The sequence below is a fragment of the Apaloderma vittatum genome, unplaced genomic scaffold (genome assembly GCF_000703405.1).
Source record: "Apaloderma vittatum isolate BGI_N311 unplaced genomic scaffold, ASM70340v1 scaffold8311, whole genome shotgun sequence".
NCBI lineage: Eukaryota > Metazoa > Chordata > Aves > Trogoniformes > Trogonidae > Apaloderma > Apaloderma vittatum.
Window position 1 is genome coordinate 2,411 of NW_009700734.1, and position 27,274 is coordinate 29,684.

The following is a 27,274-nucleotide window of genomic DNA, read 5'->3' on the forward strand; positions in this document are numbered from 1 at the left end:
GTCTGCATCGAGGCACTTGAACGTATCTAACTGAGAAGCCTGAGAATGCAACTGCCTAAACATTGTTACACAAACGTGGAAAAGACACTGCTACCTGTGCATTGATTTTTTCATATCCTAACGCATGTGGGTTGTGTTTTTAAAGGACCGACATTGAGAGCCCTTGTTACGTCTTCCAAAATGGTATTTGTCTTAACATTTTCTGCACTGCGAAGCAAGAAAATACAAATACAGCATTAGCCTACCTTCTTGTCCTGCAGATAGAGACCTCTTGGCGCTTGCACACAAACAGCTGCAGGATTCAAGCTTAAACGTGCGTCTGGACTTGCCATTCTAAAATCACCTGTACCTCTAAAACAAGGGTAGAGGAGTTGCCAATTTGTTGCTAGGAATTCATGTAACAAATGTGCTTAATATATTACTTCTTCCTTTCCTTGCCAGTTTATTCGGTCGTGATGTTTGTCAGTCAGGGACTCTGTTCTCCCAGCACTGCGTGCTAGAACCTGGTCCCATGAAACACAATCCCAGAGCAGGCTGTCAAGGTTCTGCTGCAGACCTGTTACTTGCAATTACTCATAAGCAAAAGTGCCTAGCTAAATGTCACTTTTAAAGATTACTATTTGTAAATCAAAAAAGTGCTTTATTAGATAATGGTGAATTCTAGGCATACCTCTTGCATTTCATGAAAATTAAAATGTTATTCTAAATAAACCACCAAATTATTATTACCAACTTCTGTGTTCTACACAATTATTTTTTCTTTAATTGGTCATCTGGATTGATACAGTTTGGTGCACTTTGCCCCGGGTGTCTGGGTGTATATGTGAATGTGAATTGTATAAATGATCTCTATTCCATTCCATGAATTTAGTGACTTGTAAATATAAAAGTCTCATGAACTAGGGGCACGTGCAGGGAACAGAAGCAGACAGACCACATATACAAAGTGTTACAGTGAAGGGGACTTTTGGTTTTGTTTTTTTCTGAGAAGAATAATCTACTTCAGATTTGAAAAATGCTCTATGAAAGTTATTTAAAGACTGCAGGGCTCAGTTAATCAGTCTTTGTCCTCAGTTGATTCCCCTGATGCCTGAAATCATTCTAAATATAAACCTGCCATACAGAAATAATCCTGGGAGCTACATGGGGATGGTAATGTATCCCTCTTCTGGTCTCATTGAACTTCTGTCTCTGTACTGATGCCAAGCTTTGATTTCCTCAACCTTTCTTCTTTGGCGGTTGGTGCTGGGAGAGATGGGAGTGGTGGGGTTGATCATTAGACTGCTGAGATGCTGCCATTGCTTAGAGTTCTCCAAGTATCAGGGTAGTACTTTATAGCAAGAAAGCGACGTCTTGTGCTCTTCCTTCCCTCTTTCCTTGTCTCAGTGGAGTGGGCAGAGCTACCCCAGCAGCCAGGCTCAGTCAGCAGTGCCGTGGTTTTGCCAGGCAAGTGGCAGCGCTGAGGCGGGGCAGAGGGTAAGCCAGGATGCCAAGTTAAGCAGGTTGGGTTCTAGATCAGCAGGGACGTGGCCAGGAATGGGGGCAGCTCCAACAAGGGCGAGGGTCTCATCAGCCTGGTCCAAGGCCACACAACTTGGGTCAGAGCTGGCTTGAGCACAGGCAGCACGATCTCATGATGGGGAGCTGTACTCAGGACATCATCATCATCATCCTGACAGAGTTCAGCTTCAGGGGCTCCCCTGTATTTATTTTTTTCCTCTTAGGCCCCTGCATAGAAACAAAGGGCGTACAGGATGGCAGATGGTTTGTTTAGAAATCATACTTTTAAGTGCCTAATCCGAGGCTGTGGGCAACTATCTGAATGTCTTTGCTCTAGCTTGAGAAGGTTAATAGGCCAGACATCAGCATTTAAGACATTTATCTTTAAACTACTGTACAGGTTATTTCCCTCTTCATACTGCTTTTGAAGTAGTTATCTTCTGTGGAAGTAAGCTGCAAAGAGAAGTGTATCTTTTGCAATAAACTGAGAACAGCCACAATCCAGCAGTTTTCTAATTGTATAATGCTGGTCTCAACTCAGGTAACTTGCAGATTTAGGCTGCAATTGCCCTTAAATGGAATAAAGACTAGAGGAAGCTTTTGAACTCTTAGACCAAAGTGTTAAGCCCTGCTGCTGTTTCACAAGCTTTGAATTTGAGAACTGCTAATAGAACTTATTACCACTTGTCATCTTCAGGAGAAAGAAACCCAAACAAAAGGAGGAGAAAAAAAACCTTTAGCTTTATACTTTTTACCCCCTTGGATCTCTTATCAGTAGATACTAAATTTCTTAAGCATTACATGGCATTACTGCACTAACAGTTTCGTGTGTATCAATGAATCGTAGTTCAAATGACTGTACAAAGCCCAATAGCCTACTGTGTCTGGTTTGTTTTTTTCTTGCTGTTTACAAGAAGAATTTCTTACACTTGCCGTGCTTTGCTTATGGACAGGTAAAGGCTGTTACGGTCATGTCAAAGCTGTTTCAATGCTCATTAGCATACAGTAAGGAGAGCATGTTTCTTCTAACCATAGTTAGTGCTATAAACAGTACTTACTCATTTTTCTCCTCTAGGTGACTTACAGACACGTGAGCTGTGGACACATTAGTTAATTCCTTGACCAGACACTGATTTTAACTAAGTCGGTATCATCCTGTAATAGAGATAAGTGATTATTTTATCTTGTTGGGGTTTCTTAAATTATAAAAGCAGTACATTTATGCCTGTTTTAGAAAATCTAAGGTCATCCTTCACTGCCATAAATAGTTACAGACAAATTAAGATGCATTTAATAGCACAGGGACATCTGTTAGTACTAAGGAAATGACTAGACTAATGGCAATTGAACTAAATTCTCTAGTGCATTACTAACCAGATACCCCTATCCCTGTATAGCTCTCCCAGTGTAAAAGTGGTATTTTATTTAGGTGCAATTTTTATAACAAAATACTTGACTTTTGGTACAACTGTTTTAGATTAAATTGATTTCCAGTAAGTTAACATAACCCATATATTATGGCACATCAGGTCAACAACAGGAATTTAGATTTTTATATGCAATTATAAAAGCTATACAAATACATTTCTTTTTTTTTACAATGCATAAAGTAATCATTAACAGCTTTACATCTTTAAAGAACATAGTAATTTTGTACTTTAAAATGTTGAGTTTAATGTAATTACAATGTCTAAAGCATCTATTCTAAATGCAGTTGTTAACAGAAGTGGCCCAGCTCAACACCCTAAGAACAATTTATTTTATACTGCAGGGTCCTTTGCAGGGTATTGCTGTAAAACTTAGCACAGAAGCCTGGGAAAGTACTGAACATGCATATAAACAGTGAGGTATTGCACTATTAAAGTTTGTGTGTGTTTTCAGCTACCTAAATTGACCTTTAAGATCTAAACCAGAGAGCAATGTCGTTGAAGACAGCCCAGTTTGCTTCCTCACATAGCTCAGTCAGCTCCTGCAGTTTAGCTTGATCGCCCAGTAAAGAGAGGTAGAAACAGGAGTTCACTGATAAATTATGCCCTTTTGGGTAATTCCCTCTTAAAATGAGTGACTGACTGCAGTGATTCCGGCTCCTTAAATGCCACTCCTTTGACAGGACAGATAAAATTCTAATTTTTAGGCTTCACTACAGCTTGCTAAGGTTAATCTGGCATTCAGTACTTGTGTAGCCATTTTTCAATATTGCTTTATCATTCTATAGCCATACCTGGGCCAAGATTTTAGACCTTCATTGTGTAGTATTTGTCAATGGATTGTTTATGTCCTACTACAAGTTCTTGTTGCTATTAGAGACATTTGCACATTACAGACCCTGAGTAACTCTTAGGTACGACTGAGTTCTGAAAACCATGTAGGAGAGCGTGGTGTTCTTGACAAAATCCAGTCTGTGCTTTCACTGTCATCTTTCCAGTAAGGAATGAGCTTAAAGACCCAGAAGCCTGGTGCTGTTCTGCTTCAGCCCTGCTTCTAGCTGCTTGTGTCCTTCAAGCATATGCCAATAGCGGATGTTGCCCTGGGCAAACAACTGTAACAGTTCTTTTAAAAGTAGGAGGATAGGAGATCCATCTATAGAAAAATATTGAGTGGAATCTGCTTCTCAGTCGTTTTGGTAATACACGTTAATACAATACTTCTACAGAATCCTATCTTACAGCCAGTATTTTACATGGTATTGTAAGTATAGTAGAGGTCATAGAATACAAGGTCTTTTTTTCTTCTTTACTAGTGCATAGTCTTAAGAAATGTTAGAGCAACAGGCATTTGAGGTTTCCAGTGCAGGAGAACTGACTATGGCTCACACAGTATCTACACAGAATGGCATTCTCTATCTGTTTCCTCCATATTTGGCCACCCAGTCTGTTCTTCCATGTACTGGCTGAATTGTTGGTGGGCGGGTTAAAATACTCAGGTTTTTTGCTGCTGAACTGAAAGTAGGACCTGGTAACTGAGCATGAGCAGCCTTGGTTTTCCAGGAATAATCTGAAAGGAACAAGAACTCAGAATTAATTATGACTCAAAAGGTATTTCATTCCTTTGCAGATAAAATAATGACAGCTTAGAGATGACTTGTGGTACTCAAGGATGCTGACAGAGCAGAATGTCTTGTTCTCCGATATGCTGCCTATGCTTGTTTTCAGATAAGGTTAATGCTTCCTATAGTTTGTGTATCGTATTAGCAATTCTCATCTGCTGGATACTTGTTTTGCAGCAAACCCTTGAGAAAACATTTGAGATTGAAATTCAGTGGAAAAAATGATGCATATGCCTACAACTCTCTATCTCCTGTTACAAAACTGCTACAGAATGGAAGTGTTCTTTCCTCTATCACAAATATTCAAAAAAAAAATGTAATTATAACACTGATAAACTTATTAAGACCCAAACAGCCTAGACTGGAAGACAGCTTCTGGAGACCCTCTTGTTTCTTTTGAAATCTTATGCCTTTTATTCCCCTCCTGCTAAGCCAAGAACTCCTGGTGTACCTGGTGGCATGTCCTCTGCATCTCCATTTCCCATTTCTCTATTGAGATTTCACAGGATCTGTTCCAAGTCTGCAGGTTTCTTTTATTCCTTAATATTGGCATCCCCCTGGCCTTGGGCACTGGGAGTAGTGCACTACTGTATTCCTGGCCTTCCTACTCAGATTTCTCCTTTCTGGATTTCACATAGTTACTACTTCCTCAAGCTTCATGTGATTGAAGTAACTGCTCTGCTGCAAAGCTGACAGCTCTCCGTTTTCTTCATGTTCATCAACAATTCTGCCGGTTTTTTCCAATCCTTTAAAGCCTGTCATTTGGGACCTCTCTTAGCCGAACTCCTGCTGTACCTTACTATTGTTTCCTGAGCATTCCTAAAGTATATCTCACACCTCTTCCATTCCTACTTTTGTAGTTTAGTTTTCTTTTACTAGGTATTACCAATGCTTCTTTTTTTGTTAAAAAAAATAAATTAACATTATGTGTAAATTTTTTTTTGGTGCTTATGTGTCACTGTATTTCTTATGGAAAATCACCTATTTTGAGTGATACTTTTCAACAGTGGATTGAACCTGTTAAGGAACAGGTGAGGATCAAGACACTTAAAAAGAAGAAATCTCAGGGAACTGAAACTGGGGGTCAGATCTCCACCTCTCTGAAAACTCATACTGTTCCTTTTTATTGTAAGCTGGCATTCCCTATCGTTCATCAGCAAGTACGATTCCAGCCTCCCCTCTCTTGGCAACAAAGGTCACTTTTCTCAAGTCTTGGCATTTTCCTCAGAGAAAGTGACCTTTCATACTACATTATTTAAATTACGGCATTAAAAAAACTTAACAAATGAAGAGAGCAAAACCAATTGAGAGCATTACTTATTTCAGTTTGGATAATGCAAAGCAAAGGGTCACCAAAAATGTCACTATTCAAATATTGATAGATAGGGAGATAAAACCTGCCATTTGCTTCATTCTTATCTCTTTTCCCATGCAAGTCTGCAGAGTTTAGGCTATGACAGGTTTAAGCAATAGGATTCTGCTCTTCTCAGAGACATGGAAGAGTCTCTTAATTGACCTCCATCTGCCAGCCTTTCTGACTTTTACTGTATATTTTCCATTTCTAATGACAGATTAACAGTGAATTTATTTCCCTTTGGATCACCACGTGTAATTCCTTTTCATTCGCACCATTCACAGCAGTCTAGAGATAGTTGCAGATTTTGTCCTCCTGTGAACTTCTTGATCCACACTCTGTGACAAATCAAAACTCTTGCTGGTGCCTTTCAGCAGTGACTTGCTAAGATAATGAAGTACAGCTCCAGCCCTCCCTAGTGGGCTTCTGATCAACTCAGAACACGCACACATCTAAGCGTATCTTACATAAGCGTGCCATCTCCTTCCTTCCTGACCTCTCTTCTTCTCTGAAGTCACAAGTTCTTAAGGGGAACTCGTAACTCAGAAGAGCAAGTCAGCAAAAGGAGAACGTTATTAAGTAGGACTGTACGAGACTGGTCTGCCCTAGGCCTTTTAGTTAAACAATTCATGATTAGTTTAGGGCCTTGCTGCTTTCCTCGGAATTAACTAGAGAAGTGTGCTCTTGGGTTTGGACAATAGCTCTAAATCTTCCCTCACAAACCAGTTTCCCTGCATCCTGAGCACTTGTGTTCATCTTCCCTGAATCAGAAACACACTAGGAAAGAAGGTGCTTGGAATGCCATCTGTACCGCAGAGGATCCAAAAGAGCGAGTACATTCCGAGCAGGTTGCGTGTTGTTTTTAACTGATGAATGGACGGTCTTTTGATGTGCTTGTTCATGTAACGTACAGCTACGTGCATCCAAACTGTTAGGAACTGGTCATCTGCATTCTCGTTTGGCTTTTACCTTCTATAATGTAGCAACATTGGAACTTCACAAAGAACTCCTGTGGTATGTCCTGAGTAGTGTCATTTCAGTGTCCACCAACTTACATAGCCAACACAGATGAAAACAGTAAAACACTGCCTGACGTGACTATGGCAGAACCCACAGGCCAACTAAATAGGGCCAGTAAATAAGAGAGAAAGTATTTTTATTTTACTGCTTATACTATACCTGTAACGTTATCTATGAATTTACTAAGTTACTTGATGTAGGTCTTTGCCTCTTTTGAAACTGAGGCTACTGTAAGTATGGATCAGTGTCATTCAATTGCATTAAGGGAATTTAAACTGATTAAAAACCCACAAGACAGCCAAAAGCTGCGTGAAAGACACTGTCAAGAAAACTCCTCCAAATCCACTCAAATATAAGGCTTTTTAAAGAAGCCTTTAATTTATTTTGCATGTTTGTTAGGTGGTGACTGTATCAATTCCTACTAGTTCCATAAATCATGGATTTATTTTGTGTCCAGTCTACATGATCATTTACTACAGAGTTGTGGAGTTATGTGTTTTTACAATTCTGCTTAACCCTTCACCACTAATGAACAGAAGTTTAGCAAATCATTCAAACCTTCTAGAATTACAAAAAGGTTTGCACCTTTATTTTCTTTTCTATCTAACAAATAATAAGAGCTCTTCAAACTGCTTCTAGATACCTACATTCAATTTGCTTATGTGAAAAACAACTTATGCCCAATAATTTTATTTACAAAACTTGAGGAAAACCTTACTACGGGCTGGTAAGTCCTTTAGGAAGCACAGGAAATGAACATTTCTCTAATCTCAGATATGTATAGTAAAAGGATATTTCCTACCTGATACTGGTGCCCCAAGGGGAGCTAGCTGTATCCGTTGTCCAGCTGATCCGACTTCTTTTTTATGAAAGGAAGGGACATACACTCCCGACGGGTTGTAAGCAGCACCACTCACAAAGCCAGGGTTTCCTAAAAAAAATTACAAGAGTTTTAGTATTCTCAATTGCATTCAGAAAACTCTGCCTACTTTTTATAGTCTCTTCAAAATACATTTGCAGTGCCACAAGAGTAGTAAGTATAAGTATTGTTTAAAAACTCCCTAGTGCTTTTCTAGAATATATTCAGTCTTTGTGTATTAGTTGGAGCCTTTACAGCCCTTAACGGACTCGCTAAGCTGCAGACCCAGTACTTCTGCAGTTAAAAAAAAAGACAACAAAACAGGGTGAACGTTTCATTTAATACTTTCATTAAACTTAGACTACACAGAAAGGTTTACACTGAGTCTTAGGAAAAGGTAGGGTCTTACCTTTTACTTAACAGCTGCTTGTTTTACTGGAAGCTGGTGTAAGCGCTCCAGTATTTGAAAGCTAGGCTCAACAGTATTCTTGTGCTCAACAGGTTTGGCCTCAATCTATCTGAAATAATAGAATAAAACTTCTCTTGTGAGAAGTGGTGCACTGCTCAAAGTTGACTTTGTTGGTTCCACAAGGCCTGCTAAGAGTCAGACCCAATTGCTGCTTCTTTAACGCTAGTTATAATTGTATTGTGCCTGGTCCAGATCTTTCTTTAAAGCAATGCTACCTTGGGAAGGTTGACACAATTATCCTCATTTGGAAGCTGAGAAACATGGTGCATTTACACAGAAAAGGAGTACTGAAGTTACTGTCCACTGGCAGAGGGATCTGTTACAATATTTAAGACTCCTTGCTCCAAGAAAACTTCTTACCTTCTCCCCGTCTGTCAGCACTTGGGACAGCGTTAAGACTGCGCTGACACAACGTCCAGAGAGAAATGCTTTTCTTTAGCGGTGTGGTTCTGCTTTCAGTGGTATTAAATTTATGAACTACACGGCCAGACACAGTAGTTTTAATTTGACCTTTATCAGGTGCAAGCATGCCTGATTCTTCATAAAGTCACTGAAACGTTTGAGCTGGGCAGTGAACTCCAAAACCACTGTGAGTAGTTGCAATGAAATGTATCACTTACACACAGAACATGCCAGAGGGGCAAGAAACTGGGCGAGAGGTGAAACATTCCAGCAGCTTTACGATGCCCGCAGCGAACCGTGGGTTTAGACACAAACTAGGCTGCCTGGAAACCCGAGTTTCCAGCCTCTTGCACCAGGGCAACTCCACCAAAATCTGTGTAATTCCAGGAGAATGAGAGTGCAGTTAATGGTGCGAGTCCCAAGTGCTGTTGTGAACAAGCAGTCTTTCAGGGGAGAGACATGCTGCTGCTCTAGGATCGTTTCTTCACGGTCATCCAGCAACAGGGCAGTGAGCTGCTCTGGATTGTAATTAAGGTAATAAAATATTCTCTGTCTTTTAAAGCTCAGTAAATGCCAAGAGTCCAGAAGAAGTCACAATGAAGCAAGCAAAGTTTGATAAAACGGATTACAACTGAAAATGAAGTATATTGGCATCTGGAATCTGAATTTTAAGTGCAGTTTTTACAAGAAAACGTAAAACATAGATAGGAAACGTGCAATGAACCAGGCTATAATTGCTATAAATTACCTCTTTGATCTTCTAATTTTTCATTCAACCTTTCTTTGCATGATAGCTTTTCAATAGGTATGATTAAGTTCTCATCTGTAGACAAAGAAAATTAAAGGAAGAATAAAGGTGGAAAGACAAAGTTTTAGAAAAGTTTTATGAAGAACCTGGTTAGATGATATAGAAGAAACGAGGGAAAAGAAAGCAAGAAAAAATAAGTTTCTGACATTTTTGTACCTGTGTCTCATTCCTGTGTTTTCTCAAGCAGGACTGTTACTTGTAACAAGTTACTTTACAAGGTCCTTGCTAATATGAAACTGTGATTAACCAACAGTGCAATCACAGTCCAGTCACACAAATACATAAATCAGAAGTTTAAGTACTCAGACATATCTGCAAAGTTGATAACTTTACAATTCTTCATAAATAAAGCATTTGTAACTATTTGCTCTTATTTTACCTTAGGGCAATGCTGTGCATGAGTTAAAAAAACCCCAATAAATAAATTAAACACACTTATTTAAACAGTAAACAGCACAGTGTCAACTTCTGATTCTGTCAATATGAAAAAAGAAAACACATAATTTACACGTGCTGTATTTCAGTGATCGGTGATCTAGCTTTCCTGGTTTCATCTGTCTATAATGTTGTTTCCTCCCCAGTATATGAAACATCACATGCAATATATGATACTGACGGAAACAATATAAAGTATTTTAAAACATACAAAATAATCAGTTTTAGGATTTTTTTTTCCTTTAAATTTTTAGATACCTAAAGTAAGCCAGTAAGACAAAAGCATGATTTTTTACCATTAGCATTCATCTTAATCTTACTGTCAGTGCAGATCAGTAGGATGTTTAGTTCATGGACGCATACTTTTGGAAAGAGCTCTTTTCCTTTTTGTGCCTAATTCCTTTGCAACACTGTTTTATGAATATATTCATTAATTCTGAGGAACCCAGACTCTATATCTCAGAAAACCAAAAGGTACCTACGATGATTGCTTAAAAAGTCTATTCTACTCCATCAGAATTCTGGTACATGCTGTTATTTTTCCACTTCTTAAGATCTTTCACATACAGCTCCCCTGACTTCCAGAGGGAAAACCAGGTTTGTTGACATTGTAGAATGGCTACTAAAGTTCTATTAAAAAAGAGTGCAGCATCTGCATGCAGAGCAAACCTGCTGAAGTTCCGTCTGTACTTTATTGACCAGAATTGTTTACTGCCATTATATTTTACATTATTGTATGCATTGGCATTATGTTGTACATTATTGTTTATTGGCATTAAAGTGTTTGGGAGCAACTCACACTAGCCGGACAGCGGCTGCAAAGTTGTTCACAGGGCACCCATACAGGGTGATGGAACATTAAGTATAGGGCTTGCTGGTCAGGAATAAGATTTTAGTCTTGAGTCTGTTGCTTTCCTCAGTGAAATCTCAGATAAGCCATTTAACTAGTCTTAATTTTCACTCTATAAAATGCCGATAATGGCGTTCTTCACAGAACGGGAGTAGCAAAAGGCACCTTACTGCAAGTTCCTTGTTGAAAATATGGAGACTTTAAATGCAGGAGAGTATTTAGGACAAGGCTACCCATGTTTAGAATATTAGGCAGTGCTTTCATTACAGGATCACACAGCCCCGTCTCGTTTTCAGATGTGAGGTTGCTGTCTGAAAGTGTTCCATGGCACACTGACAAGGCAGTAACGAGGTCCAACTATTTGCCTAAATTAACACAGTAAAATAATGTTTTAAGAAGATTACAGACACAATTTGTCTTGAAGATTTTGTCATAAGGGCTGGTCTATAGTTCCTTTATGCTCTGAAAGCAAAATGCAGAGTTTACCTGAGAAGTTGTTATTGTAAGAGACTGTTGTTAAAACAAGAAAAAAACAAAACATGTTCTACTCAAAGGTAAGCCTGCCAACAGTACTTACACCAGATAAACTAAATTAATTAAAGTATGATGAGATATAACGTGACCACTTTTAATTAACACTTTTACCTGTAGTATTTCTGTTGAAAGCCACTGCTCCTCCAGCATGTGCCGGCGATTTAGAAAACAACGGGTTGTTCCAGGTTCCATGTGATCCTTCCTTACTGACTGCTGCTAAAGAGATACTCTTAGGGTTTACACCTTAGAAAGCAAATTATGGAAAAGGTTATAAATCTCAATTTTCAAACATAATTCAACCAATGAAAAGCGGACATTTCTAGTACAGTAAAACACCACCAAATTATTTGTGGTATAATGCAAACACCATTAATGTAAAAGAATGATGCCCATTGATAAGGTTAGATTTTTCAGCCAAACTGTGAAAACTAGAGTCACTCAAGAACAATTCTCTTCATGTTTTCAAGAGAACTTTTTAAAGCCTTCTTGGAACAGTTCCTTCATTTCTATAAAACCATAATGTCATCAGTGATATTTTTGACTCTCAAACAATTAACACAAATTAAGAGTACCTGTCAAAAACTAGGGTTCTTAAGGCTGAAAATAAACTATTTCTTCAAGGGATAAGTTAAAAAGTAGGACAAAGAGGTTCTTGTTAGTTCAGCACGTTACAAACATTACAGGAGCTAATGGGATTACACAGCCTGAAAGCAGCTCCCAGATCTAGTGGTAACAGAACTAAAGCAGTGTGGATAAATAACAAATACACTTCTTTGAGCTATTCTCTCAAGGACTGAAATTATTTTTTACATCTATGCCTTTCTCATTGAAGACTACTAAAACCAGCAAGACATTAGAAGCATGCTTAAAAAAAAAGCAAGAGACAGATGAATTTTCCATTTGTGTTAACTTGAGATAGGGAAGCTCCTATCCCTTCCCCCCTCCTTTGTTTTTCAGACTTAAACTGTTGCTTTATTGTCATCATATTTAATATGCCCCAAGGTCGCGGGTTCGATCCCCATTCGGTCCCCATGTGTTGCCTGATCCAGTTGAGAAGCGTCCCTGCCCATGACTTGGAGGTTGGACTAGATGATCTCTAAGGTCCCTTCCAGCCTAGGCCATTCCATGATTCTATGATTCCATTTTAACAGAAGCCATCACTGGCCTAATGAATTCCTGAGAAATCAGTGACACATTGTAACAAAACAACTTACCTGATAATCAATGATTCCTCTGTGAGCCACCTAAATCCTAATATACGGATTTGAGTACAAGCCACGATACACTTACTCTGATTACCATGATAATAAAGATACTAAGTAAGACACCAAGGAAATACTTTGATTATTTAACATATTCAGAATGCTGACTGAATAAAGTTATTTTCCTTTCTTTCTCCTTCTTCCCATTCTTATTCCTAGCAATTACTAAGAAGCGTAACCATGCTTATCAGAAATTTAAGTTAAAACAAACTGAAACATCCTGACACTGCAAAATGAAGAACTATGCAAAAAAAAAAAAAAAGTAGTTTCATTAGTCAGATATACACACTTATGGGTCAGTCAGGATATATTCCCAGGAATCCAAGAAATGTTGGACTCATGTTTACTGAAGGTTTTATATGTTACTTGTCATAAGAGGGCTTGTGAACTTTTATCGTGTACAAGCAGTGTTGAGCTCCCTTCCAAGTTAACACCAAGTTAACAGCCAAAACTTCTGCCTGAATTGTGATATGCTCTTGGAAAGGCATTTGAAAAATTTCACCTGGTTATGAAAAGCAAAATTATCCAGTGTGAAATCTAAAGTTTAAATGTATTGTATGTAGACTGTTCACAGCTTGTATTTTCCATACATATTGTCTTTCACCCTTACCAGGTAGATATCTTGATTGTCTTAGATAGTACTGTTTTGCTGATGCATTTGATATTCCAGAATCATTTCTTATCAGAGCCATATTTTCCCCTCCTGGCTGGACATAGCAGGAAGTCTTGGCTTCTGGCACACTGAAAAATCAGAATGTTCAACAATGTGACCAAGAATTCCCGCTCAGAATACCACAAGCTGACCCCAGCCTGAAGAGCCCGGTGCTCTTACCATACTTTCATCAGCAGAATTTATTCCCACAAAGTAACACCCAGATCTCACACCTTAGGAGAGTTTGACCTGGGACTTTGAAGAAAAAAAAGTGTATCCAGCACTACAGAATGAAAGCAAATGTGCATAACTGTGGTAGAACTTAATACCAAACTTAACTGAAAAAGGAAATGAAGTTAGTGTATCCGATTTTAGTAAAACACACAGCTTCTTACTAACATGACAAACACCTAAACCCTACAGTGCCTGAAGCCAAATTTGATTCAGTTTGGATATTACTGGCACTCAACATCACACCCAAAGCTGGTCTGCTCATACAGCTCTTTGCATTATTGCAGAATTTGGGTGACTTAAATTATAGCAGATTTGTCTTAATTAACCTGTAAATCTACTGGACACTGTTTACTAAAAAAAAAATCTGTGATTTTATAATTATAGGACTTACCTAAAAAGACTTTCCTTCGTTTTCTTTTCTTTTAAGAGTGCAATGCTGGGCTTCTTTGAGCATGACATTCCAAATTCAGTGTCATCCAAGTCATCCCAGCTATCTACAGCTTTTACCAAAGTCTGACCCCATCGTCCTTTGCATTCTTGCAGAATTTTGGTGACTTAAATTACAGCAGATTTGTCTTAATTAACCTGTAAGTCTACTGGACACTGTTTACTAAAAAAACCCTGTGATTTTATAATTATAGGACTTACCTAAAAAGACTTTCCTTCGTTTTCTTTTCTTTTAAGAGTGCAATGCTGGGCTTCTTTGAGCATGACATTCCAAATTCAGTGTCATCCAAGTCATCCCAGCTATCTACAGCTTTTACCAAAGTCTGACCCCATCGTCTTCTGCAGCTTTTAGGACCTGTTGCACCATTCTGAGGGCCACTAACTGCTTGTTTCTATTTTAAATAGGAAACAAAAGGAAAAAGCTCCAGCTCAGTTCTAAAATTCTGTAATTTTTATCTAGTTCACTTCCTGAATACCGCTTAAGAACTTTGAGGGAATTCTTTCCATCGTGTTGTGCCTATTTTGGTCATAGCCTCAGAATGATTTTAAGCACGTAACGTAACAATAATGCTGGTAAATTTTGAGTGTAGTTCTTTTGGCCTGTCATCCTTAAACTGCTCAAATCTAGATGAAGCAGTGAATTTAATGTTTTATTTGCATTCCCAGTTCAGTGCTTAGCCCCTGCTACTGCGTATCTTGCTGAACTGATGCTCTCAGCAGTGGGAGGTGACATGTCAAGAAGAAAGGCACAGGTGTGCAGAACATGTCACGGCAATCATACTCAGGGTTTAGGACTGCCAATTGCTATGGCCCCCAAGTCAACACAGCAAATGACAGAAGTTATTCAGACCTTGCCTTAACTTCTCTTCCACAGAAATGATTAGATTTTAAAAACTGTCCTCTTCTCTGACTGTAGTTTGCTTTCCAGTATTAGCTATAATTTTTAACGTGCCTTATGTTGTAGTTCAGTGAGTGTAAATGGAAAGCAAAGCGAAGATTATAAACCGAAGTTTAATGTTCATCTTGTAAGAATTTAACAAGTAATATTTTCCAACAAGCTTAGAAATCAGATGAACTTTCTCAGGTATTTTCCTCCTTGAGGCAAACAAAGTTCTGCCTTGCCACTCTTCATTGTAAGTTAACAGTATTTCTGTGAATTGTTTCTTAAAGGTCAAGAAACAGTAGCTGTCAACTACGTTACTGCATAAGCATGTCAGTAAAGGCCTGTTATAAATGAACATACATTGCTGTGACAAGCACTCCATTCTAATGATTTGCTGTAAAATTCCAGTAAGTGGCCAGTTATATCCTTAATTAGTCCCTACTTATCTATCTGTATTTCCTCTAATAAAAAGACAATTTTCAAGGGATCACCTGGCCAGCTAGGGTAAGACCTTTTAATAAAACCACTAAAATATTTATTGAAGACAGCTTACCGGTGATGAGTTTTTATTAATACTTGGAAAAAAAGGTTGTGCCTGCGGCTGTTGCTGTTTTGGTACTTGCTGGTTAGCTGTATTATGAGGCAGCTGAATTTGTTGGAGAGGCTGGTGGTGAATCTTTGCCAGGGGCTGTGGCTGTGTTTTGTCAGGTACATCAGGTGAAGACAGAGGTTCTGGCTTGGATATAGCTTCCAGTTTAGGTAATGTTGGCTTTGGCTCTGTTGGCTGAACTGGTTTAACAGGAGTCTGCTTCTCCAAATACTGTGGAGGAGGTCCTAAAACTTGGCCAACTTGAAAGTAAGGGTACTTCAAAGCCTGGAGAACAAGGTAAAACATATTAATTTTACTTTAAAAAGTTGACTTAGGTAACCTCACCAAGGATCTAAGCTGGTTTCTGAAGCCTTTGAGAAAGCTCTACAGCACAGATGCAAGATGGACGCATAATGAGATCCAGCGTATACAGTGTGCATCGCTAACTCCTCATTCTGTATTTTAAACTTCTCGTGTTATAATTTAGTACAACAGATCCATTTGTACATGTTACAGCACTCATGTCCTGTCTTTCCTTTACTTCTTGGGTTTGTGGAATGTGTTTTGAGGTGCATTCTACATTTGCAGGAAACTATGGTGTCTGTCCATCAGTTGTGCATTTAAATTCATTTTCTAAGACCTTTACAGGTCCCCCGCGAGATGCACAGCAAGGACACACCTTACTAACACAGCCCCTCCCATGTCAAAACAACTCGCTGCTGTTTTTTTCTGGGTAGGATCCTACTCTTAGTTCTCAGAGACATTTTGCCTCAGCTGCACTTGAGAATTGCTGCCTTCGTACCTGCATTAAACTCTCCCGTTTGTCTGTGGATTGTGTAACTGCTGCAGCTGCTTCCCTGACAACTCCCTTGGGCAAAAGCTTTCATAAGGCACCGTGCAGTATTCTGTGTACAGATACACAGCACGGGACTCCAGTTAGATTTCAGTGGCTGTAACAATAGGTATGCTTTATAAAGTGGTTGCTCTACTTAGTACCATCTGCTTAACCACTTTTGAATCACTTACATTATATTCACCCACGATAACCTGCAATACGTCCTTTTTCTTTCCCAATTTTATTCCTCTTTTATATCTTTTGAATAGGATTGCATTAGGTATGAATACTAAAAAAAAAGGTAAATAAATTAGCAGAATGTGATCATCTTTTGTACTTGAAATACGGTTTTGAAATTTAACTCAAAGAAAAACTGCGAGCTTTGTGATCAATTGGTATGTTCTTCTTCACCAAGTTCCTTCCTTATCACTTAGTACAGTTTATATCCCATTTCCAAGCAAAAATAATCTTTAGCTCCTCCATACTGCATTCCATCTGCAGCTTCACAAAAAAGCAAAGCTTAATTTTCAATATCCCTCTTCATACAGATGTGGGAGGAAAAAGGACGTGGCAGAAGTGACTTATAGTTACAATTCAGGAAACCTGCAGCTCAGATTTTTCTCTATCCTATACACAAAAAGTTGTAGGATATGCCAATACAGAAGACAATACTGCAGAGATAACTGAAGAGTGTAGGATGTCTTATGATGTCTGCTGAGCCAGGTTTAGCACTTTCTATCCTCCCTACTCAGCCTCATTCCCACCAAAGTGTTCAAAAGTAGGAGACATTTCTCTGGCCATCAGTATTATGACGATCAGTGGGTTTCTGTATCTACATTTTTTTAACAATGCAAGAAAATTGAGTCTTATACTTAATCATTCAGGTGCTCAGACCTGACTTGCTGTAGGTCTCTTCTTTGGATTCCAGTTGAGCATATCACTCATGAGATGTATGGCTTCATTACTTGCATTTGGGATTAGAGTTTTTAGGCTTATAGGAACACATTGTGGGAAACGGAAATTCATGGCAGAAGCAAGGTGGTATCCTTCTGGCCAGTCACTCTGTTTCAAAGGAAAGAAAAGGAAGTATCAAAAAAGAACAAAGACTATCTCTGAGGTATTAGATCAAGTTCAGTTTTATGCAGCTTGTGTCACAGCTTGGTCTGCGTAGCTCCTTCCTATATAGTAGAAAACAGGCATTCCTGCTTTCCATTGCAATTTTTACACCACTACTAAACGCAGCATCAGTCTCCACTGGCATTCCTTTTAGGCTCTCCTGCAGCTAAAGGTGGAACCTGTGGATACCACGCTTGGACATACTCTACCTGAATGAGAAGAGGGTGCAGCAGTACCAGAAGCAGTACCGAATACATCCCATCTACCACAGAAACAAGCTCCAACAGCTTCCTTCAGCTGCCTTCTTTATGGGAATGTAGAGGTGAGGCCCTTCCTTTCAGCGTACCGTGGCTGTGGGACTGTGACACAGCCTGTACAATGTGCTGCTGATTCCACCATTGAGATAGCAGTGATTAAATTACAACTAGACGTTATTGCAACAGAAAAAAGCCATGACCTCCAGATGAATACTTTTTTTGAGCATTTAACTTTCTGTAAATAAAGTCTAAAGTCCTGCATTGCTTGATAATTTTGTTGTTTGAATACAGAACCACAGGATTATCAAAGACCTCAAAAGACTATATAGTCCATGGTCTCATCCCTTCCTGACAGGTTTTAGTCTCAAAAAGCTTCCAGTTTCTAGAACTTCACAACTGCTGTAAAACAGTCTATTCCAGAGCTTAATTCTCCTCAAGGTTACAAAAATGTAGATTTCTCTTATAGCAATAAAAGACCTTTGCTCACTGTGCTACCATCCATGGATAGCAAGAGGGACTATTTCTTTCTTCTCTCTAGAACAGCCTTTTTAGACATCAGAAGTTGTATTTCTCCTTTTTTTCCAGTCTTCCTTTGTATAAGCTAAAGAAACCCAAACAATTGAACTCCTGATTCAAGACTTTTAAAGTTGTTGTTGTTCTCTAGACTTAGATTTTTCTCTCTTGAAAGGCAAAACTTTAAACTGGATATAATATAGCCCATGGAGCAGAAACATTAGTTCATACATCCGTGGACAATACTCTTTTCTCTAAACACTGGTATGGTGTTTGTCTGTTGCAGCAAAATACCACTGACATACAGTGTGCTGTAGAGCTCCTACATCCTCTTCTACAGGTGGTTTAGCTGGATAGTTACGCCCAGATATTGATGCATCTGATTATTCCTGCTCAAATACAGCACTCTACACACTCCTGAAGAATTTCTATAAAGGCACATCTCTAATTTTATAAAGAAACTCTGAATTCTAATTTTGCATTCTGACCTACTCAATCCTTCCCAGCCTATCTCCCAACTTCAGTAGAATCTATCCCATCAGAACCATAGAATCGTAGAATCATAGAATGGCCTAGGCTGGAAGGGGATCAGAAGGCATTGAATACAATTTCATTATTTCAGCAGATGCAGAAACACTCAAAAATCCTATTCAATATACCTTTCATTTTGAAGGTGAACCAGTAAAGCTTACTCTGTGAATAAGGCTTTCAAAATAGGTATGCACTTATCATGTAGTTTGTTTATATAAAGATGCTGATGGGAATGTTCCGAGGGGCGTTGGAAACCTTACTAAGACAACGCAGGGTATTAGTGCTTCTCCTTTATCCACACAGCTTGTTGCACTGCTCCAGGAGTAAATTGGATTGATTTTGTAGTATTCAGTCAGAAGATACCACGTTAGCTATTATTCATCTCTTTATGTACAACGGTTGTAGCTCTGCTAACACAGTCCATGGTAATCAAAGAACTCAAATATAATTGTAAGCCATGTCTGGTTAAAATAAGTCTCAAGACTTCAAGTGACTTCCTGTTCTACCTCAGAGAATAATTTGTTTGCTTAAATTAACGGACACGGACTCTGCTGCATCTCCCTCCTTTTTAGAATTGGTAACATTCTGTCTGCCAGAGGTAGCAACAAAGGAAGAATTTAGAACAAAGTAGCAAGGGCTGCCGGTTGAACTGCTGAAATGCAGGGATAGAGTGAAAATAGTACAGGTGCAAGAAAGAAAAATACATTTCAATTTATTAAAAAAAATAGTTTAGAATTATTTAAAGTGTCACTTCCAAACTTCAGCTAATGAAAATGCATTTCGTTAATCCCTCCTTCTCAGATCATCACCAGCTTTTTCATTAAATTGGCACACTACAAGTGTGCTATCACTGCCAGTACTTGAATCACGGTGCAACTTACTGTTTTGTTTTATTTTATTTAAAGCAACTTCATTTATAAAATAAAACAAAGCTGCCTGTCACTTCTGAAAAAAACCTACTCACAGAAGTCATTAGTATGGTATTATGGGCTTAAACAAAAGGAAGGCAAATTGGCATGGAGACAGCTTCTGATCATAATTCCTGTAATTCCTTACTGCAGGATAATGGAGTAAAAGAAAACCCATGTCTGAAAAAATACTGTTTGGAAAACTACCTGCAAAATCAGACTGTTAAAATAATTGCTTATATTGTTCAGAACAGTACTTCACTTGTACAAATGCATCATCCTATCACACTATTTAAGTACTCTCCCTTACACAGTGATTTCCCCGAAGAAAGCCTTAGCAATGGCCTAAGGAGATAAAATTCCCAAGTCTGCCCAGCAGGTGACAGGGGCACAAAAGAACTAGTAATTACAGCTTCCTCATCCTAGAGGTCTGGTTTACAGTGTCTCCAACCTGTAGAGTCTTTAGAAGAGGCTACAGTGTTTTCTGAAATATTCAGCTGGAAACACTCCCTGCTTTCCCAGGCAATCAGCTTGCTAGTGAGGGAAAAAGAGCGCAGTCATGATTTGCTTCTGTTCAGGTACCTAAAAGGTTACAAAAAAAATAATAAATCACAGTAGTCAGCTCAGCGCTGCTTTGCTGCTTCACACAGTGAAAAAATCTCTCTGACCTCCCTGTGCTTCCTGAACTTGTACATGCCACACACTGAAAATGTTCCAGAAGCTAGTACGTCGCTCTCTCTCACGGATATTCTTTAGTATACATCAAAATGTTCGCCTTCCTATCCTCAGCTGGTGAGCTGCTTACGAAACTTAACGTCTGTGTTTGAAAACTCAAGTCTTAAAATACCACTCTTATTACATATTATTTTAAAGGAAGTTGTGTGAGTTTTTCTAAATCTTACCTTCTTTGGAGTCCCTAATACTTGGCAAATTTTGAAGATTTCATCTACTTCGCTTGTGCCTGGGAAAAGAGGTCTTAACGTGTATAATTCAGCCATTATGCTGCCAACTGCCCACATATCAATAGGTGAGCTATAAATAGATGATCTTAGCAAAACTTCCGGAGCACGGTACCTGTGAGGATGGAAAGGAGTAACAGATAAATTAAAAAGGTAGGAGAAAGGTAATTAGTTAAGATAATGTATTAACTTCTTCATATACTTACCATCTGGTAGAAACATAATCTGTATAAGGTGGTTGAGATCTTAGCTCTCTAGCCAACCCAAAATCTGCTATTTTCACAAGTTCTGGTCCCATACAGAGAAGGTTTTCAGGCTTCATATCTCTGTGAAAAAATCCTACAGGAGATCAGACAGAAAATAAGGTGAAACATGGTAATTATTGTGTCATCACTTCTTAAACAGCAACTTCTAAGAGAATAATCCAAAATTTACTTAAGGATGTTTTAGAAGAATATAGCTCCTTGTTGTTTCGCCCCTCTCCCTCCAGTGACTATTACACCAAGAATTCTTAAATTAACAAATATAAATTGTCATTGACACGCTAAGGAAGATGAATTGGCTATTGCAGCAACACAAAACAAGAAACCAGTTTCAAAGTGAAATACTTTGGAAAAACTAGAGCTGCTTTATCAGGTTTGGATAGTTGAAAATCGAGCATCTGACACACTTAGCAGATCTATAAAATAGCTTGAACAATTTTTAACTAGTTTACCGTGGTGACAACAATTTGCAGACACTGGCATATAAAAGATACCAAAATTCTGCTCAGGAATGTTAATATTAGTAATGCAAGCACAAAACATTTCCTTAATGCTTGCTCTTGGCTTGAGCACCTAATACCTGGACAGCAGTTAAGTTGCTAAGGAAATCAATTCTACTCTTTAATTGGTACACACTATTTGTTATAATACAAAGTTGACTGAAATTCACTTACTACAATAAAACATTTGATTTCTGCATGCATAAATGGACAACCACTGTAAGAAATAGGCTGAAATTATTCCAGTGAAATGCAAATGTTCAAATTATGTTCGAAATACTAATATTGTAACTTAGAAATGGCAGTTTTTCTTAAATTCTAATTTTCTCATTTATTTCATGTAAAAATGAGGAAGGAAAAGAGGATGCTAATAATCAGAAAACAGTATATGATTTTGATCAGAAAGACATGAAATGGCAATTTCTGAGTATTTGATAATACTGAACAGAACTAATAATTTATATGAGCGGGCCTCATCAAGGTACACAAAAGCCAGAACACTGTTTCTCAGTTCATTTTCAACTCGAGTTTTATTGTCTTTGAAAAGCTTTAAGGATACCAATGTGATGAGAAGGACAAGTACAAAACAAAAGAGATGAGCAAGAGAGTAAATTACTGCTTTTTTAAATGCAAAGGTGCTTGCTTAGTATTTCAGAACACAGTTTGAATATATATATAATATCAGAAAGATATTAAGCATAAGCATTAAAAGTTTTGTAAATGTAATTTTGTTGTGACCACACAGAACCTCTTTCTTAGACTGTGCCTATAATCCCTAGAAAAGGCCCATCTCCTAAAATATTTAAATCTTAGTTGTATTTGATAAGGAGACTGAATTTCTTAGCAAACAAGTTATTTTAATATCTTTTTTGATGTAGGATATCATATCATAGGAAAAACTGCCATCTGTAAAGTATCAGTAGCTTCTTGGATCTTTTTGAGGAAACATTGCATAGCACAGCATAGAGGTTTCTTTAGTTTGTTTATTCATCTGGTAACTAAGGTGGAAAAAATACTGAACAGCATATGAACAATATTCAGTGCTCTCAAAAAGGAAGAGGAAAATCCAATTATAGGAAAACAAAGCATAACTTCATGATTTAAAAAATGCACCATATTTGAAGCACATAATTAATGGCCTTTGCTAGATAGTTTTATTCATGTTATTACTGTGTATTATACTGTTTTCTCAAGAAGCACTACGCAGTTAAACTCTAGCATGAAACCTACCGTGTTTATGGATAAAAGCTAGCCCTTGTAATATCTGATACATCATGTTTCTGATGACTGACTCAGGAAACAACTTGTTTCTGTGAAAAAACAGATTAACACCTTCACATAATTAAAACCAGAATGTGTTTTCAAAGACATATGCGTTATCCTCACTTTGCACAACGCATCGTGAACAGATGGAAACAGACCTGTCAAGTCTTGTGCACAAAGACAGGTGCAGCTAGCTCTCACCTCAAAAGTCCTTTGCTTGCCAGGCCTTAATTTCACACACTTTCAGTGCTGCAGCAAAACTTCTCTGCAGCCAGGCTCATGTTCTTATTTTCTCTGCAGAATCATAGAATCGCAGAATGTCAGGGGTTGGAAAGGACCTTGAAAGATCATCTAGTCCAACCCCCTGCCAGAGCAGGATCACCCAGGACAGCCACACAGGAATGTGTCCAGGTGGGGTTTGAAAGTCTCCAGAGAAGGAGACTCCACACCCTCCCTGGGCAGCCTGCGCCAGGGCTCCGGCACCCACACAGTAAAGAAGTTTCTCCTCATGTTGAGATGAAACTTCCCATGTTCTAACTCAAACCCATTATTTCTTGTTCTATTGCTGGGCACCACTGAGAAGAGATTGTCTCCTTCCCTTTGACACTCACCCCTCAGATAATTCTGCACGTTAATGAGGTCCCCTCTCAGCCGTCTCCTTTCAAGGCTGATCAGCCCCAGGTCTCTCAGTCTCTCTTCACAGGAGAGATGTTCAAGTCCCTTAATCGTCCTCGTAGCTCTTTGTTGGACTCTCCAGTAGGTCCCTGTCTCTTTTGAATTGGGGAGCCCAAAACTGGACACAGTATTCCAGGGCTGGTCTCAGCAGGGCAGAGCAGAGAGGGAGGAGAACCTCCCTGGCCCTGCTGGACACACTTTTCTTCATGCACCCCAGGATGCCATTGGCCCTCTTGGCCACAAGGGCACACTGCTGTCCCATGGAGTCCACTAGAACTCCAAGGTCTTTCTCCAAGGGGCTGCTTTCCAGCAGGACATCCCCTGATCTGTAGCAGCTGGCCAGCCAGCAGCAGGCTTGACCAGATGAATATGAAATGCAGAATGACGTTGCGAGGAAGAGAGGGCACAGCACAGCACCAAGGTGGGTGTGTGACCTGCTGGGACCTTTACAGGAAACCTGAACAAGAGCAAAGCTTCCCAGCTGTAGGGTACCACAGCACTGTTATCTTTAACAGCTACTTCAGGATATGAACCCACGAGCTCTGCAAGCTAGGAGATAAAGGCGCGTGTCTGAAGGGAACGCACGTAACAGGCAAAAAAGAATTCAGCAAAGAAAAATGTAATTTAAAAGGCAGATCCCGTTCCGAAGTCCACCTTGCAAGCCTCACTGTGTATTGTTTGTCCAAGATTGCAACATCACACAGTCCATATCTACAGGCTTTTTTTACAAGCATGCACATACATGCAGATGACCATCCTCCATGTTGAGCGAAATCCACAAGCAAAAGCAGAACAAACAGAGTTTATCCAATCCTTCACACGTTAAAGTGAGGGCTAATAAAGAAAAAAAAAAGTATTTGGAATTTCTCTCATGGCTCTACACACCAAACGACATGCAAGTTGAGCAAGGTGTTGTTTCCAAAAGCATTACAATAGGCCATATTGTAATGCAGAGCAATGCAGAATTCTACCCTCAGATAAGCAGGTGCAGCAACTCGTGTTCACATCAGTGGGGCTGCAAGAAGAGCCAAAACCAGAAATTCCAATGTGTTCTTCAAGATTGCAAAGAATCATAATAAATGATAACACACCGTTTGTTCTATGCACATACATACCTGTCCTTCATTAACTGATAGAGATTTTCCTTCATATATTCAAATATAAAGTAAAGGTGGTCATTTTCTCTTATGACTTCTTTCAATTTAATTACATTGGCATGATTTAACTTCTTCAGAGACTGTAATACAGCAAAATACAGCTTCACATAACTGAACAGTGACACTGATTCCTTACCAAAACTATATTGTTTAACATATGTCAAAGTTTTAGCACAGAATTTACAAAACAGGTCCACCTGATAGCGCTTATTTACCTTGCAATTGCTGTTACAAAGAACAAGAAAACAGCATTTTAAATTAATTTAAAAATAAAAGCAGAAGGGATATTAATAGCAGTTTAAACCTTCTATTTCTAGGGCTTACATCATAGCTGAAGTAAAGATTAACACAAAAACCTAATTCCCTGTAAGACAGTTCTGAAACTGTAAGAGCTCTTGTTCACAAAACTGAGTAAGAAAACTCAGCAATTTTTCTTTGTTCATGGAAGTTTTGGGAACAAGGTCTCCCTTACAGACATTCTTTTTGGAGACACTGGTTCCATGCAATGTCCAGTAAGTTAAACCTCAACTATGGATACCCAACTCCTGTGTTACAGAGCTTTGTATATACAGAACATCAGATGCCCAGAACACGGGATGACTTGGAATTTAAGCCCAGGATTTCAAGGGTTACTCTACCATTTTGCTAGTGAGAACTCCCCGTGCTTTCTGTAAGTGCCCCAAATAGAAGACAGAAGGAGTGGACAGACACACAGAAGTCTGCCAGTAAAACAAAGGAGCAGGATGGCAAAACAGAAACACATTCAACATCAATTTCTGTATCTTCCCTCAAACACCAGAGGCTTGGCTACGAGACATGGCCACTGCTTGGAAATAGTGGGATATTTAACGAAGCGGCAGGAGCCCTAAGAGCGCAGCAGCCCGTGGTTTTGTGGAATCCGTAACCCTCCTTTAAAGAGTTCACAGAGTCCATATGCTTGGATATTGCAGGTGCCCTTTCCCTTCACACAAACCTAACCAGATGCTTTTTTAAAGTGTGGTACGTTCACCACTTTACCTTGACTTCTCTCAAATTCATACATTCGTCCCATGAATAGAACTTCCTTTTCATTCTGAAATACAAGTCAGAGATAAAGCATTTTGAGTCAAGAGTACAGAACAAATTTAGAACAAAAAAAAAAATCTAAGCATATTATTTTACAAGGATAGCATTAGCTGTATTTTGAACTCAATTTAAAGCATCCTAGAATACCCATCAGCAACATAATTGAAAACAAACTCAACTCTTAGAATTACTAGAAATGTAAGTGTTTGATGATTAATCACTGCAAACATTTTTAGAGATGTAGTTAGCCAGAGAGTCCAAGGTGTTTATAAAAACATCAGGGACACAAGATTCCTTTCTAGCCTTGGAATTGTGCTCTTAGTAACAAGGAAAGAAACAGGGATACTGCAGATAAACCAGGGATATTTCAAACCAGAAAAATCACCTCTTTGTGTTCAAATTGCACATTGCAGATTTCAAAAATATAATTTGCTCATTTTCCTACAAAGTATCTTGACTGCTTAACATTATAATTAAGCATCTGACTTGATCAGTCATCTTTACAAACCTGTTCCAAGGTGTTACATACCAAATAAACATGGTTTCATCTTTCAAGCAACAGTCATACACACATGTAGTCATCTTTAAACTAATTGTTAGAAATAAATGTATTATGTTATCTATAAGTCTTGCATAGATACAAACAAGGTTATTTGGTGTTGCTTAAATCTTGGGATGGGATTGTGTATTCACAATGTTACCATCATACCATGTTAACATGATACCATGTTACTTGCTGTGTTTCTGTAGTTCTAGTACCTCGAGCTAAGAGATTTAAACTCAAGATTTTCATTTAAAATAAACATATCTTCAATCAAAACTGCCTCTCCTCAAATCCGAAACTTAAAAAACACACAAAAGATTTTCAAGTTCTAAAATCATGACAAAGAAAAACACTTCCCAGAAAACGTTGTTCCTTTTGTATGAAAGTAATGAAAATAATCAACTGCAGATTTATATTTTTTAGCTTGGATTAATATTATTAAGTAACAGTACTAGCAGTATATGAAGAAATTTGAAATTCTCAGAAATTCTTAAAACAAAAGTCATTCAATAATATTACAATTATCTTTCTGCAGTAAATCCATACAAAAGAAAATCTCAGCAATACACAATTTCAAGTATTTCAACTTACACTTTACATCCTGCTTGCAATTCTGTAGGAATACAAGGGGAACTTCCTCGCTCCTCCAATACAACTTTTGGTTGTTTTGTAATAGTCTTTTTAGGCAAGTATGATGATACTGATGATTACACGCAACACAACTTTATTAGATCGAAGGAGTCAGCTTTTATCTACCTGACTAGATCGTTACCTCATACTTATCATTGTAGCAATATCTGAAACTTAATGCAGTACCTAAAGATCTGGAAGGGTGGGAAGATACTTTAGAAATAGGTATTCTTACAACTCATATAAGTAAACAAATTAACCAACCTAATTAACCAACTGCACGTTCAGTTTTGCTTTTCCTCTGCTGTTAGCCTAACAGCATTTTTAGAAGGAAACATGTCTGAACTGAACAAAAGCAGGACACAATTTTATAAGCCAAGACAAAATCAGCAACTTATACAAAATTCTCTGCTTCTCTATTGATCTGTTAACTGAAGTCTACCCACAATCACCTTGTCAAAATTACTTTTAAAAATTAAGATGCTTGTTAGGCTAATTTCTTTAAAAAGGGACATTTTTTTCTGTTCTACTCAGATGGCAGACAACAATACAGTTAAAAGTGAAAACCTTTAAGCTTCTGCAAGTAACTCTACTGAATTTGGACATTACATACCTTTTGATAGCCACAAGTTCTCCTGACTCGTTGCTTTTCCCCATCAACACACTGCCATAGGTGCCATCGCCTAGTTGCTTCATGATTGTGTAACGGTTCAT

The 27,274-nt window shown here is 38.5% G+C and overlaps 1 protein-coding gene across 3 annotated transcripts; it reads right to left on the reverse strand.

The window, feature by feature from the left end:
* Window positions 1-4,339: 4,339 nt before the first annotated feature.
* Window positions 4,340-27,274, reverse strand: MAK (male germ cell-associated kinase). 3 transcript variants are annotated; one of them, XM_009878840.1, is made up of 14 exons: window positions 27,174-27,274; window positions 25,339-25,393; window positions 24,280-24,401; window positions 22,457-22,536; window positions 20,670-20,802; window positions 20,407-20,578; window positions 17,074-17,241; window positions 15,309-15,629; window positions 14,074-14,240; window positions 13,150-13,280; window positions 11,389-11,520; window positions 9,399-9,473; window positions 7,723-7,851; window positions 4,340-4,494 (listed from the first exon to the last, which is right to left on the reverse strand). In XM_009878840.1, the coding sequence occupies exons 1-14, from the start codon at window positions 27,272-27,274 to the stop codon at window positions 4,340-4,342; spliced, it is 1,941 nt and encodes a 646-aa protein (XP_009877142.1). The 3 variants fall into 3 exon arrangements, with proteins under 3 accessions (XP_009877142.1, XP_009877144.1, XP_009877145.1); XM_009878842.1 differs by lacking the exon at window positions 9,399-9,473; XM_009878843.1 differs by lacking the exons at window positions 7,723-7,851; window positions 9,399-9,473.

Coding starts and splice junctions, on each gene's coding strand:
- MAK (XM_009878840.1), bottom strand. CDS start 27,274: ATGAACCGTTACACAATCATGAAGCAACTAGGCGATGGCACCTATGGC. Junction 15,630..17,073: donor AGAGACCTACAGCAAGTCAG/GTCTGAGCACCT, acceptor CTTGTTCTCCAG/GCTTTGAAGTACCCTTACTT. Junction 9,474..11,388: donor TTTCAACAGAAATACTACAG/GTAAAAGTGTTA, acceptor CTTTGTCTACAG/ATGAGAACTTAATCATACCT.